Genomic DNA, 13937 nt, shown 5'->3' with positions numbered 1-13937 from the left:
TTTCACTGTGGTGGGGCGGGGAGGGGGGACACCCACCGCCTGCATTTGTCCCACATCCAACGGGGGTTGGGATGCACAGGAGGTCCAAGCCTACGGCCGGATAAACGCCACTTTAAAGAATATGGAGGAGTGTGATCTGAGCATTGTTCACGTTAAAGAACAGAAAACGACTAGGAAGGCCCAAAGGTACAAAACTCACAACTCACTGGGCGGCAGAATGGCTTCTCCGCCCCGCCCCACCCCCACCCTCGGGGTAAGCCTACGAAAGGGGTCCTGCAGTGAAAGGTGCAGGGCACCCCGAAGATTCCCATCGGAGATGGAGAACCGCCCCGGTCCAGCAGGAGGGGAGAGAATGCATAGGCTCCTAGTCCCCAGGGCTCGGAGCCCAAGGAGGGCAATTTCTCTGAACCCCGACTCGTGAACAAGGGAGCAGGAGGGTGTTGAAGAAGAGAAGGAGACGGACTGGGCTGCAGCAGAGCGTCTCAAACTCTGCGTGGGCCTCGCCCAGTGGGCTTGTTCGAGCAGTGCCGGGCCAGCCAGATTCTGATACGGGAGGTCTGAGGCGAGGCCCAGGGATCTGCGTCCTGACAAGGTCCCAGGTGATGCTGCCGCCCTGGGTCTGGGGACCACATTTGGAGAACCCCTAGGTCTGCGAAATGCCGTTAGAGCAGTCTGCATATGCAGTGGACAAAATGAGGTAGTTCGAACCCTCAAAATCGAGCATTAAAAAACTGGTCCATGGGGAGGTTTGCTACTTATTCGCTCTCTCATAACAAAAGGAACTGGTTAATAGCATAATCTCGGTATCCACTGATTTAAATGAATTTCAGCTGCTCTTTCCCTGAGAAACAAAAATGGTTTGTGATGCTTATTAATCAAAAAACCTTACTGAGGGCCTATTGTATGCACAGAACGGCTGCGGAGGCCAACTTCCTAATGAATAAAACGTAAAACAAAAACAGGGCCCCTGCCTCTAATTCACGTATCGTCCGTATTAGTTCACCTCCAATTACTGAGACACTCTGTACCACCTCCCCCTTTTCACTACCACTACAAGAAAGAAACAGCCCCCTCAAAAAAGGGATCCCGTCTTTGCCTGCCCTCTACGTTCAGAATAAAACCAACGGCCATGGGGTGGGGGTGGGAGGATGAAAGTGGGAGTTTCGGTATTCTTGCTTATTTTCAAACCAAATTCCAGAAGGTGCCCCGAGAAACCATAAACCATCGGCCCGAAGGACGATCGATTTAAAGGGCTGACGCAGGCGACCTGTGGTCCTCACGGCCCCTCTGAAACAGAGGGGGCGTTCCACCGTTCCAGACAAGAAACGTGCCAACAGGTTGTAGAGAGACCCTTCACGAAATAGAAACACTTTGTTAGCAGTATCGCCTTATGTGTATATGGCTCTTTGGGGAGGCTTTGTCACGAGCCACATTTTGTTTAATATTTACCACACAGGCAGGAACAGAGTCGCCCAGACAGGGTGAGTGACAGCCCCAGACGCCGGCAGAGGCTGCCGAGGTGTCTACCTGGGACGTGCCCCACCCCCGTGGGTATGCGCCATGGGTACATTAGATGGTGGGGAGGCACAAAACCTCCTGACAGCATTCAAATATGCTCCCGAAATTGTGCGCCCTCACTTTGACACGCCCTAACTGCTCACTGTGACTTTTCCATGGTGACCACAGTGGGACTTGTCATCTTCAGGTTTAAAGGATTAAGCATTTTATTGTGTATTTGGTACCCTGTCAGGATCCCCAATAACCTGCCTTTTAACACAGCTGGGGCCAGCAACTGTTCCTTTTTCGACCCTGAGCTTGCAGCCTAAGTCTGGCCTTGGGACTCCGGTGACAGTGTCCCCATTCTGTAGAGTGCCACAGGGGTGGGGGGGATGGCAGGAGGGGGCGCTCCACCCCAAATGGGGCTGGTCCGGTCCGGGCGCCAAGCAGGTGGCCGGGCTATAGCAGTAATTTGTTGTCCTCTTGAGTACATTACTGTTCTAGATGCAGTTTTTCCCATCCATAAAAACAGCAATAAAGGTGATTGAATGAATTTTCAATTTAAAACATTCTTTTCCCAGGCCTCCAAAGAAGTGCTGAAAAATGCCAATTCCTTAATAATACATCCACTCACATTTCTAAGTCCCCTTTATTAGGTTATTTACGGCCTTATATCACCCTGGAGACAGGTCTAGGGATCCCGTGCCTGGATTCCCTGACCCTTTGGTATCACACACAGAGACCTTTCCTGACCACGCCCCCTCTTCCAGCCCCCATCTCCCTCCTGGCCTATCGCCTGCTTCACTTTCTTCATGTGCCTAACACCTCTGGGTGCTTATGCCTAGTACACAGAGGCTTGGTCAAAGTGCAACAAGTCAATCCACCCATCCATTCACTCACTCGTTCCACAGACGTCTGCGTGCACTTGCCAGACTCTGCAGATCCAGAGAGGGCTGGGAGCGCGCCCTGTCCTCACAGAGCTCACACCAAACACACAGATGACTGGGACGCAGTGTGAACCGTACTGACAGAGATGGGGCTCCGGATGCCGGACATGCACAATAACTCGGATGAGGTTGGGTATGAATGGTACTCTCCCATGCTTTTTATTTAGGTTTTAAAAGGTCTCAGAAGAATTAATTAGTTGAGCTGCTTGAACCTTCACAGGGAAAGGCAGAGAGAAAAGTCCCCCACTTTTGAAGCAAATAAATCACCAAGGTGAGGCGGTATGTCTTAGCTGATTTAAGTGGCTTTTACAATGAAACTTATTTTGAAGATGCTAATTATTAACTATCCACTTGATTTGGTGTTATACTGAAACATATATGGGTGATAGCTGGGGATTCTACTTTTAACTTATCATAGCAATAATAAAATGAAAGTTCTTTCGAGATTAAACATGAGATTGAAATTGTTTGGTAATCCTGTAAGAAAATAGAATCTTTTAAGTATATAAAGACAAAATACCCTTATTGCATTTTTCTTATTTTATGACCCTATTTTCCTCCAGTGGCTTTTCACTGGTGATGGCCTCTCTCCTCTGCAAAGCCGCTCCCTTAATGTATCCCAAAGACATCTTTGAAGGTTTTCCTCCAGCCACTTCGGTCCCACCCCTGAATAACTGCTGTCACTCATTCAGAAAAGCCGATCACACCAACTTCGGATAGACACACCTGCCTCCCATTTGGCTCACCATCTCTCCACCAGACTCACCCTTCCTCTGGTCCAACAGAACCGAAGGCACGTATTCAAAAACCAGCCCATCTGTCCCCTAATTTACAAAACACAACATTTCACGAACTGTTTACTTACATCCATGCCAACAATATTACTCAAATGTGGTGGAGTGGAAAAACCACAGGGAACAGGATGGTTGGCCAAGAGCGGTATTTAGGGTCTAAAATTACAGGAAAAAAGTATCACACAACCTTCATTTTACTGAGTCCCAAATCTCTATCAGATGATGCTGAGCAGAAAGATGCTGAAGCTGGCAGGAAGAAAGGAAAAAGCTGTCTCCCAGGCTGGGCCACGCCGGGGCAGGAGGGCACAGACGAAGGTGGCAGGGTGCCCTTGCCAGGCTTTTGGAACAAGCGGTGTCTGTCTGGCCAGGGTAACCCCACAGAGAAAAGAGGGGAAAGAAAACCAAACGCAGAAGTGATTGCCCAAAGGTGGGGTACACAAAAGAAGTGAAATTCTTCGCGTGGGATTTAGAGGGCAGTATTTACAGCACAGCAAAATCGGAAGTGCTCGTGCAATTCAATTTCAGTCAATTCCGTTCACGTTTGGACCACGGCAAAAAAACAGAGCCTGGGTACTTAAAATGGCACAAAAGAAACCTTGCTCCCCAGAGAATCTACACTGATGGGGAGACAGGTGCCTCCCCTACCTGGTCCCGGCACACTTGGAGTCATGTAAGAGTAAAGTCAGTGCCAGGGAGATGACTTTCACCAGGGCATCTGAGAAACTCAGAGGGGCGTGTGTAGAGCTCTGGGGCACCCAGGAGGGGGCGAGCCTGAGCCAGATGGGAGCCCCAGAGACCCTTGGGGCAGGAGCCCCGACCTCTAAGCACCTGTCACATATGACTTCACGCGGTGCCCCCGCCCGCCTCGGAATGACAGTACCGACCGCCACCATCCCCGTGCTGTGAATGGGGTAACCACCGAACCCTGCCCCGGGCCCCACAGTCCGACAGGCTGTACCTCCCAGAAACGTTCAATCCTTAATAATAAGCAAGGCAAATGAATAGGCACCCGGGGGCCTGTGCAGATGAATACAGCTGCGATGTGCTTTTCCTGAAGTGCCAAAACAACCAATTTGTGTCACACCGACCCATTACGTACTATTTTCTCTCCACCGACAAGACAGGAAACTTCATTAGTAAAGAAAGCCTTTAGAGCAAGAGAAGACCCTAGGCTCTTCCTTATCTGTAAATCGCTGTGCTTAATTCCCACATCTGGCAGCTGGTACAAATGGGACCCTGCTGGGTATATTATTTTCTGGTTTTGTGTGTTTAAATAGTTTAAAGTTAAAAATAGAATCGTTGGTGGAAAAAAAAAACAGTTGATGTGTTCCAAAGTGTTTATACCTTTTTAAAAACCATCTTATCTAACCACCTACCTATCATTAACAATTTCAAAACTTTCCAACTCTTGTAAAAATAAATATATTTATCAAACACTCAACTAACTAAAGAAAAAAACTGGATGAAATAACCCTATATGCTGCGATCTTTATATGAACAATCCAAAACTGAGCTAAAATAGTAGTTAGAGAACCCCTCCCCCACCTTAAGAAGTTTCTCAATTGTTGGGTTTGGCCCTTAAATTCCCAAACTAAAGGTTATAAATATTGCCTGGGAGAGGGCTCCTTCTGCATCAGTGTTTCTCAAAATGTGGGCCCCCTCCATCAGCGCCACCTGGGGTGCTCGGGAAACCCCCAGAGACTGGGACTCCGTAAAGCACTGTGCCAAGCCCCCACCCCCCCAGTGGCCAGGTGCGCACGCACCCATGTTGAAGAACCTCCTGTCTTGAGTCTCCTAACACAGGCCAAGTGAAAATGGCCGGGGTCGTAACCAAAATTACAAGTAGCCAATTCTTCCCTGGAGCAGCCGGAGCTCCCAAGTTTGCTAAGAAGCGGAATTAGATCCCAAGTCACAGCCTGCGTGGGAAGGGCCCATCGCACCTCCACCCACCCATCTTAGGGCTGTTGCTAGGGAATCCCAAGTACCAAAGGAATGACCCACCTCCAAGCAGCCCGCCTCTCAAGTCTACCCGCAGAGTATTTATGGGTTTGTGTCATGAGTCCAATTGTGCCTCCCCCCTAAAGAAAGATATGTTGGAGTCCTGACCCCCCAAGTGCCTTAGTAGGTGACCTTATTTGAACCTTAGCTGGACAGAGGATCTTTACAGAGGTAATTCAGTTAAAATGAGGTCACTAGAATGCACCCTTATTCAATACAACTGGTGTCCTTATAAAAAGGGGAAATTTGGGTCTAACAATAGACACAAACAGGGGGAAGATGATGTAAATGGACACAGATGATGTCCCTTCGACCAGCCAAGGAGACAGGCCTGGAGCAGATCCTTCCCTCACTGCCCTAAGAAGGAACCAACCCTGTCCACACCTTGATGTTGGACTTCTAGCCTCCAGAAGTCTGAGACCATCGATGTCTGCTGTCCCCAGCCACCCAGGTCGAGGCGCTTTGTCAAGACAGCCCTAGCAAACTGATACAGCTTGGGAAATCACCCAGGGAATTGAGGCAGTGAAAGCCAGTCCAACAGGGCTGTGCAGAGGGAGGGCCAGGAAGACCAAGACCTCCGACGTCACAGCACTGGATGTCCCGGCAGCCAAGGGCTGTGGCAAGAACAGTGAACCAAGAGCTGCGAGATCTGGGGCAGGGTCCGCTCTCCCCTGATGCTGGAAAGCCCAGCACAAGCCCCCCTCACCCCACCGGCAGCTCCTCAGCCCATGCTGTCACCCTGGTCAGTGTTGAAAGTGCGGTGACACAGCCTGAGCATTCCATGTCACCCTGTTCACTGCTAGGAAGGACTTGGAAGCAAAATCTGCGTTTCAGGAAAGTTTCGTTTGAGCTCCCAAACGTGTTTGGGTATGTTTGGAATATCCAAGACAACAAATAGCAGGGTCAGAAACAGCAACCTCCTGAGGTTGCCAAAGGTCCTTTCAGCAAGTCAGGCTTCCTGGGGCCCAGGGTCCGCTGGTCAGAGAAACACTGCGGTGAGCAGGCCAGGCAGAGCGGCAGGCAGTGTGGTCAGGCTGGCCCAGGGGCTGCAAGAGGGCTTCTCAACCAAGGTTGAAGTACTACTGCAACACGGAATTTATGGTTCCTAAATGTTTGTTTTAACTAGTGCTGAGAATACATATTTGACCCAGTGTGAACTTGACCTCTGGGTCCCTCACTTCGCCAAGCTGTCTGTGCAGCAGGACCAGATTTTCCAGCCTGCCCTCCCCATCCTCCCCCACCTCCCACCCCCAGCTCCCAGCTCCCAGCTCGGGGGGCCGGGGCAGCCCTCCCAGCAGCTGCCATGGTAAACCTCACCGCAGATCTATTGGCAGGGCAGCTGTCAATGGCCAGAGCAGGCACACGAAAAATGTGTAATCATTCTGGGCCTGACTCCGGAGCTCAGCTCACACAACGTTCGGCCAAAAGGGACAGGGGAGACAGCCCTGGTCACCTGGAACTCCGGCCACTGTGCACCCTCCTAGACGATGCCATCGACAGCAGCATCTCCAAGCACCAAGGGTCTACAAAACCCTGTCCCCTCTGTATATAATTAAGGAACACTTCTAAGTTTGGGGTTTCTTTTTCCAAAGCTGTGTGGGCTGAATGCCAATGGAAAAGCAATGGAATATCGATTTTTCTGTTTCATGCTAAGGAGAGAACAAGTCATTTGCTGTGCTGTGAGTTAAGTGAGTAAAAACAGACCCTGTCCTCCCTACAGCTGGCTGCGTTTCTCCTCTATTCATAGCTTGTGGCACATGGTAAAAGCTAAACAGATATTCGTTAAATAAATGAAAGAACCATCCATGCGTTTACGCAGGGCCTGCAATACGCCAGGCCCTCCGCCATCTTTCCCCTTCGGTCCACCTCACCCTGCCAACCCAGCCTCACCCTAGTCCCTCCTGTATTCTTCTGTGGTGTCAGTTCCTAAGTCCAGGCTCCCCTTTAAAGCCAGCGACAATGTCTCTCTGGCCTGCATTTACCCTGAAAGGGGGACAAAAAATTGGAAAGAACCCCTGGGTGGTAGGTTCAGTTTAGACAGAAAGAAAAAAATGCAAAAATGGGAGAGGCAAAGACATTAACGCCCCACCTGAAAGACAAAGTTCCTAAGTTACAAAGCCCTCTATTAACGTTAACTCTTTGCAAGAGGAAAAATGCGACACTCTTTTGTCCCAAACTGATATCATTATGAGCAGCCGCTCCATATTAATAACCATAATGGCGCATCTCCTGCTGTAATTTCAGCTTCCAGAGTTCCTCACACCAAGGGCGTCTGGAAAAGCCACATTAACATGCAACTGGGCAGCCCCATGGAGAGGCTGGGCCGCGAGGGCCCCCAGGACCACGCTGCAGATGCACGCATCCATTGTCCGCAGGCGTGGGTCTGCTGCCGGCTGGCTTCACATCTCTCTGATCTGCAACTGAAGGTTCACTAAATCCTCAGTCTTAGGAAGCATTTACCCACGGCCCACTGAGACTCAGTTTCAATCAACCAAGAACAATCCGGGCTGCCTCGAAGGGCACCTCATTTTCTTCACTGGCTTTAGCAAACGCAACAAAAGGAACGCGTCCAACCTCTTACGCAGGAACGCTTTTTGCATCAATTGGACGTGACCTGTGTAAACTGAAATTCTTCAGCTAAAGCCCTTCAACTATCTTTAAAATATAATGACACTTAGGAGGCACCCTGGGCGATCCATTTGAATGTGCATACACATTTTATGACTGCTGTATTAAGGAGGAACTTCATGTTGACGTGCTGTTGTTGTTGGGTTTTTTCTTTTTTTGTATTTTTAAGCGTAATAAACCATACCCAAGTTCAATCTCAGCACAATGAGGAAGTGAGAGAGGAAGGAGGGGGACTGCAAATCAGTTTCTTTTGCAATTTCAACTTCACTGGGGTTTACTGAAGTGGCCACAGTCCCCAGAACTGGCGTCAGGATTTTTCCCGTTCGATCTGTGAATACTTCAGGAGTGCCTTCTCCTGGACAGCAAGCTTTTACACGAGGACAACTAGAGACACACAAATAATCCAGTATTTAGTCTCGCTGTCATTCAGGGATACAAAACAACCCCAAAGTACTGTATTTCTTTCTTTCTTGCAAATTAAAGCCAGGACAGAAGGGGAATGACTGACTTTTTCATTTATTCTTCTTTTTTTGATCTTTACTGAGATATAATTGTATATGCCACTGTTTTTGATATGTTGTGAAATAATCGCCACAATCAAGCCAATTAACATACCCACCCCCTCAGGTAGTTAGCATATGGTTGTTTGTGGTGAGGACACTTGAAGGTCTCCCCTCTGAGCGAATGTCAAGTGTCCGACCCAGCGCTGTTAACTACAGTCGCGCTGTTAACTACAGTCACGCTGCTGCGCGTTGGGGCTCCAGAACTTCCCCATCTTCCCATTAACCTGTCCCCTGAACCCTAAACCACCGTAGGAAGAAGACCATGGCAAGGGCGAGAGCTGGGGAAACATACACAAGGAAAGAAGAAAACCAAGTAACCGACAAGTGGGACAGGATTTCCTTGGCTTGTTCCAATAATAAACTGAGAATCTTTCTGGTTTCATCAAGGCCTTCACGCCTATTCCCTTTCACATGGCTACCTGCAATGATCCTACAGTAGGCAGAAGCACAGTCATTCCAAGATGGGGAAAACGGGTCCGAGAGGTCCAATGACTTTCCCAAGACTATACAATTAGTGAAGGGTTGAGGAATTGAATTCAGTCTTCTGAACCAAGAGTTTTTCCTGGTATCTCACTGAGCAACCACGGACCCAGGTTTCCAGCACCAGCGGTAGCTCCAGCTGTCCCACCTGAAGGCAGAAGCTCCTTCATCTCGCTGGCTATGCTAGACACGCACAAAGCAAGTCCCCCTTCGAAACAGATCCATCTAGTGGATACATCACTTTGGATTGAGCACTGACCTACCCCAGCATTGCTTTTAAAAACAATTATTCCTGAAAGGACTTGTGGTTTAGGTTTCTAGCATTTGGGCCTAAATTAATTTGTCAGCTTTGGCAGCAAGGCTAATCTTTTGAAGATGGAAAACCATCGAAAGGAAAGTGATGTTGCTATTGCTTAGATCCTAGAGCTGCCCAAGGGTTATGTGCTACCTTCTAGCACCTGGGAAGATAACTTGAACCAAAAGCCAGAAGCTTTTGTTACACGTTTTGTGAGACTAAGTCAGTAGAGCAACTCCATCTGGAACCCTCAGTAACTGGTCAACCCTTGCTTCTCCGAGGGCACACCCAGCTCAACCTAGGCTCACACACGCCCTGTCCTCTCTCACCTGGAGAAGCAGGAAGCCATGGGTGATTCTTCAGGGTCTGCATGCTCTCTTCCTAGAGCATCTCTGGATCTTCTAGAACATTTTTAGGTCCCCAAATCCTCAGACAACCTGAAAATGGGGGACTACTCTCTTCAGAAAGGGCACCTGATTGCATCATTTGGCCAAGTAAGCTTCTGAAAGTGTTAATACAGTCTCTCCAACAGGCATCAAGGAGCACCCACCCACGGTCTCTAAAGTCCTGCCCTGTATCCTTAGTAATCTTTACACAGCAACATCCCATTGAAACGGTGCTGCCACAGATGGGCTGCCTCTGCAACGTACGGAGACCATATCATGTCAGGTTTTGAGCAGGAGTTTCTGAAGGGAGAAGGGGGTATGTAAGTTGAACCAAGCAATTGTAAATGCAGGAAAAGACTGGTGCACTACTGTCAAGTGCAATCTAAAAAATGAAAAATTATGACAATCAGAAATGCCTGCCACCCTGACCATTTCTGGCCACTCAAGTGGTTGCCACCCAAACCACTCAAGTGGTTTGAGTTCAATCATCAGGAGGCTGATAGTGAGTCCACACCCACCATTACTCCTCGATCACAGATCGTAACCCACCTGGACGCTCCTGTTTACAAAAGTAAAGCCACTATGCAGAGCCCTTCTGGTACTTTCAAGGGACTGCTGGCATTTCTCAACAAACGAGTCCACCAGAATGACCGTACTAGAATTCTTTTTAATTCATCCAGCAGTATTTTAAAATCCAAACCATACATTCAAGACAAACTGCTACATTTGACTTATTATGCTGAATGCTGATGAGCAGCTGGAATTTTGGATGATTCCAGGCCATTGTGGTTACGGCTCAAGCTCTCTGAGGAAAACCCCTAAGAACAGTTAACTTTTCTTGAGTGGACACAAAATTTCTTGATTACCTATTAGCACCAGGCAGAAGCAACTTATCAAAAGGAAGCTCAAAATATGTTTTAACTTATACCGTAACTTCACCATGCACAGGGGAAATATTTTCAGATCTACACAGATCATTGATTTGTTCATCTAAAACAGCACGGAGCATGTGTATTAACTGCAGGACACCCCACTTCTCACTTTTGAGACCAGCAGAGTGGTTACCTCCTAGATAACAGGCCGTGAGGATTCTGGTTGCTGTCTTCAGAAAGCTTTAAAAACTACTAATGTTTTATTCCAAAATAGGGCCTCCTACTTCCCATTGCCCCCTCCATCATCTTAAGGAAGGTTTTTCATTTGCTGACATCCATGTTTAAATTAATTGCATTGGTTCTGCCATATGGCACATGCTCCAATGGGATTTTTTTGCCTTACTCTTGATTCACAGGTGTGACCTAGTGATTAATACTTGAGAGATTAACACCCGAGTTGAGGGCAGAGGAATCTTGGGTACATGGTTCTGTACAACAATTTGCTGCTGGCACAGACACTGTCACCCTGACATACACCTTCCCACGAGGTAATGAAGCTGCAGATAATGGGGTAGGTTGCACTTCAGGCACCACCTTATCCAGCGCAGCATTAGCCCCTTCCGTGTGACCCCTGCTGGCTAGCCCCATGTGGACAGCCCCACTTTGCCTACCGTGCAGGGCCACTGGGAACGTGGAAAACTTACGTTTGGTGCACCTCTGGGAGCCAGGAGCCTTACTCCAGCCGTGGCAGCACTGCCCTCCACACACGTTGACCCTGAAACAAAGCAAGACTCCTGAGTCCAGCAGTTGCAGCACCCTGGCCCAGAGGGCCCAAGCTTCCAGGGGGCTCCTGCAAGCCCAGCCTCCAGCCTCCATATTCTTCTGGCCTCCACAGAGTCCTAATAGGTGCCCAGGATGCTCAACGCAGAGAGGCCTGGGTAGAAGGGTAAGGGCCAGGTATCAGAAAAGGGTGGGAGACCCCAACAGCCTGCAAATCTAGAGCTATACAGAAGGAGAGAATGAGGTCCAAATAAGTGGTTTCCTTAACCCCCAGAGTAGAGCCAGTATAGTTTGTATATTATCAGCGCCCACATGTTAAACATTATGTGAGTTTTAGAGAAAAGAGCCCAAGCAGGAAGAGGTGAGATCACAATGCCTAGAACCGCCCTTGAAGAAAAACACCAACTAATCAAAACGAGTTCCCCCCACACTCCCAACCTGTGATTAATGGCGAGGGCTTAGGAAAGATGTTTAAGAACCCCCAATAACAGAAAATTTCCAACCAAAAATTTCACGGGTGCTAAAATATGCCACCCCTGGAAAGCAGACCCCACAGGTGCAGAAAAGCTCAAACACAGAGTTTCTAGAATGTTAAAATGTTCTAGGCCACACAGGACAGGAGCCAAAACGTTTTTTGCATTAGCTAGGAAAAAAAAAATTAAAACTGTTGCAAAGAGAAATTTAATTGATGCTGAGGGATTAAGTTGTAGTGACTTCATGTTTACGCCCAACTTCTAAGAGTAGCTGGGTTCTCGCACAGGAGGTTACGCCCCAGGCAGAAATGCCTTTTGTGTTTATCCGCAGCTCAGTAACAATGCACTCGGGGTTTATCCTGGGTAAAAGTTCCTCGGCTTCCTCGCACTCCGCTCTTCCAAGGCCAGCAGAGATCATCAGGGAGAAGGAAACCGACCCACCACGCACTCCGCCCGGAGTGGCTATGACCCCCAGGTCCGGCACGGGCGGCGCACGAGGAGGGAGGGAGGGGGTGTGGGCTTACCCCTGCAGCTGCTGCTTCTGGTGAACCTGCAGCCTGGAGCCCCCGCTGCTCTGAGTCTCCCGCGACACTTTGGTTCGCACGACTTGCCTGCCTTGTTTGGAGAACTGGACAGCCGCAGGGTGACCGCCGGGCTTGGGGTGGAGCTGCCCGCCGGAGCCCCCGGGACGCGCCGGTTCAGGCGGTGGCGGTGGTGGCCGGAGCCCCTGCAGGGCCGTGCCGCCAGGCTGGCTCGTGCGCCGGGTCCGCTCCGACGGCACCCCCGGGGAGGCACGGCTGGGGGGCCCGGCGGCCACTGAGCTGCGACTGTACCTGGCGTTGAGCGCGACGTTGAAAGTCCGCTGGCGCGGGGGCCCGCCCAGGGGCAAGGCTCCCGCTGCCAGGCCGGGGCCCGGGCGCACCACGTACGTGATCCTCCGTACCCGGCCCTGGGCGGACGCGAGCAGCCCTGCCCAGAGCAGGAGCCCCCACCTGAGCCAGGACCCCGCCATCGCGGCCCGAGCCGGCGCTCCGGACCCCCGCCCCCAGCCGTGCGGCTCGCCGGGTGCGGCCGCCTGCACGCGCTCAGGCTCCCCCGAGATCTGCCGAGAGCCCGGGAAAGGCGGGGAAGAGGCAAAGTAGGTTACACGAGAGGAAGTTCTGCGGGCGGCTGAGCAGCCCCAGACCCCAGCCGAAAGCGGCGGAGAGAAGGGGGCGGGGTGGGGTGAGGAGCGGAGAGCCTGCGAGGGGAGGGGCGAGGGCAGCGCGCTGCGAAAGGTGAGGGTCCGCCGGCGGAGTCGCCGGGCAGGGGGCGCCGCTCCTGGGATTCGGCGAGCGTGGGCGAGGGCGGGCGTGAGCGCGCGGACGCTCGGAGGCAGCCCCGGCTGCGAAGTCTTTAAAAAGTTTCTCTCGCGGTGGAACACAGTGTCAGACCCGAACAGCCAATCTGCGGCAGACGTGACGTCAGGCTACAAATCCTAATTGGGGAAAGCGTGCGATGAGCCAGGGAACGCGCCGCCACTCTCCACATCCATACAGACTGGGACTTCACGGTCGGCCAGGCGGAGGTCCCCGTCCCGTGTCCTGGGAAAGGACAAAGGACTCCACAGAGTCGCTGAGCGGTCCTTGCCTTCTGGACGCCCCACAGAATTTGTTTGATGATGTTTGGAAGGCATTTCCTGGGAGTTCTCTTACCAGTGTATGCTCGGATACGTGCTGCAGGGGTTGGGTTATTAGACCAGCTCGGGCCCCAGAAAGGACTGTTTGGGGTGCTCCGATCTGTCGATGGGAAGGTGCTGAGGTGGCTTTCTGTGGGACTGTGAGCTCCCCGGCGCTGGTTTCTCGGTCTGCTGCCTCTGGTACCCTACTCCTCGCTCTGCTGTAGGAGAGTGCAGGGCGGGCAGCAGGGGGCGCCCGCGTAGACTGGAAAACCTGCAACCCAGCCCCAGAGGCAGCCCGGAGCCTGGTGAAAAGGCTTTGGACTAGAAATATGTTGGCCAAAAAGTCCGTTCAGTCCGGTAAAATAAGACACACTTTTCATTTGCACCAGTAACTGTTCATTTGAATAGTTTGAGTATGTCGACTATGTCCTTACTGGTATAATGTTGATTGTTTTCAGTGTCTCAATTTGCAATCAACCTTAACTGATCTACCCATGGCGGAGCATGGTCCAGTGAGAAATCTCCAGTGGGGAACTTGCAAACCACTTTTGACACCTTCGATCT

The 13937-nt window shown here is 50.7% G+C and overlaps 1 protein-coding gene across 10 annotated transcripts in view; it reads right to left on the bottom strand.

The window, feature by feature from the left end:
* The window catches only part of LTBP1 (latent transforming growth factor beta binding protein 1), a 352163-nt gene extending 339006 nt beyond the window's left edge, over positions 1-13157 (bottom strand). For 4 of the 10 annotated variants that reach the window (XM_037146567.2, XM_053667177.1, XM_053667179.1 and 1 more), the window contains exons 1-2: positions 12238-13155; positions 11165-11235 (exon numbers count right to left, since the gene is read on the bottom strand). In XM_037146567.2, the coding sequence (XP_037002462.2) occupies positions 11165-11235; positions 12238-12725 (559 nt within the window). In that variant the 5' untranslated portion in view covers positions 12726-13155. Of the gene's footprint in view, positions 1-11164; positions 11236-12237 lie in introns of all 10 variants that reach the window. The other 6 variants (XM_053667178.1, XM_053667175.1, XM_053667181.1 and 3 more) reach the window with 5 other exon arrangements.
* Between the last annotated feature and the right edge of the window lie 780 nt (positions 13158-13937).

The sequence above is a fragment of the Artibeus jamaicensis genome, unplaced genomic scaffold, assembly GCF_021234435.1.
Source record: "Artibeus jamaicensis isolate MK-2021 breed Jamaican fruit bat unplaced genomic scaffold, CSHL_Jam_final contig_465, whole genome shotgun sequence".
NCBI lineage: Eukaryota > Metazoa > Chordata > Mammalia > Chiroptera > Phyllostomidae > Artibeus > Artibeus jamaicensis.
The sequence above is the reverse complement of the archived record's forward strand: the minus strand, read 5'-3'. Positions and strand labels throughout refer to the sequence as shown.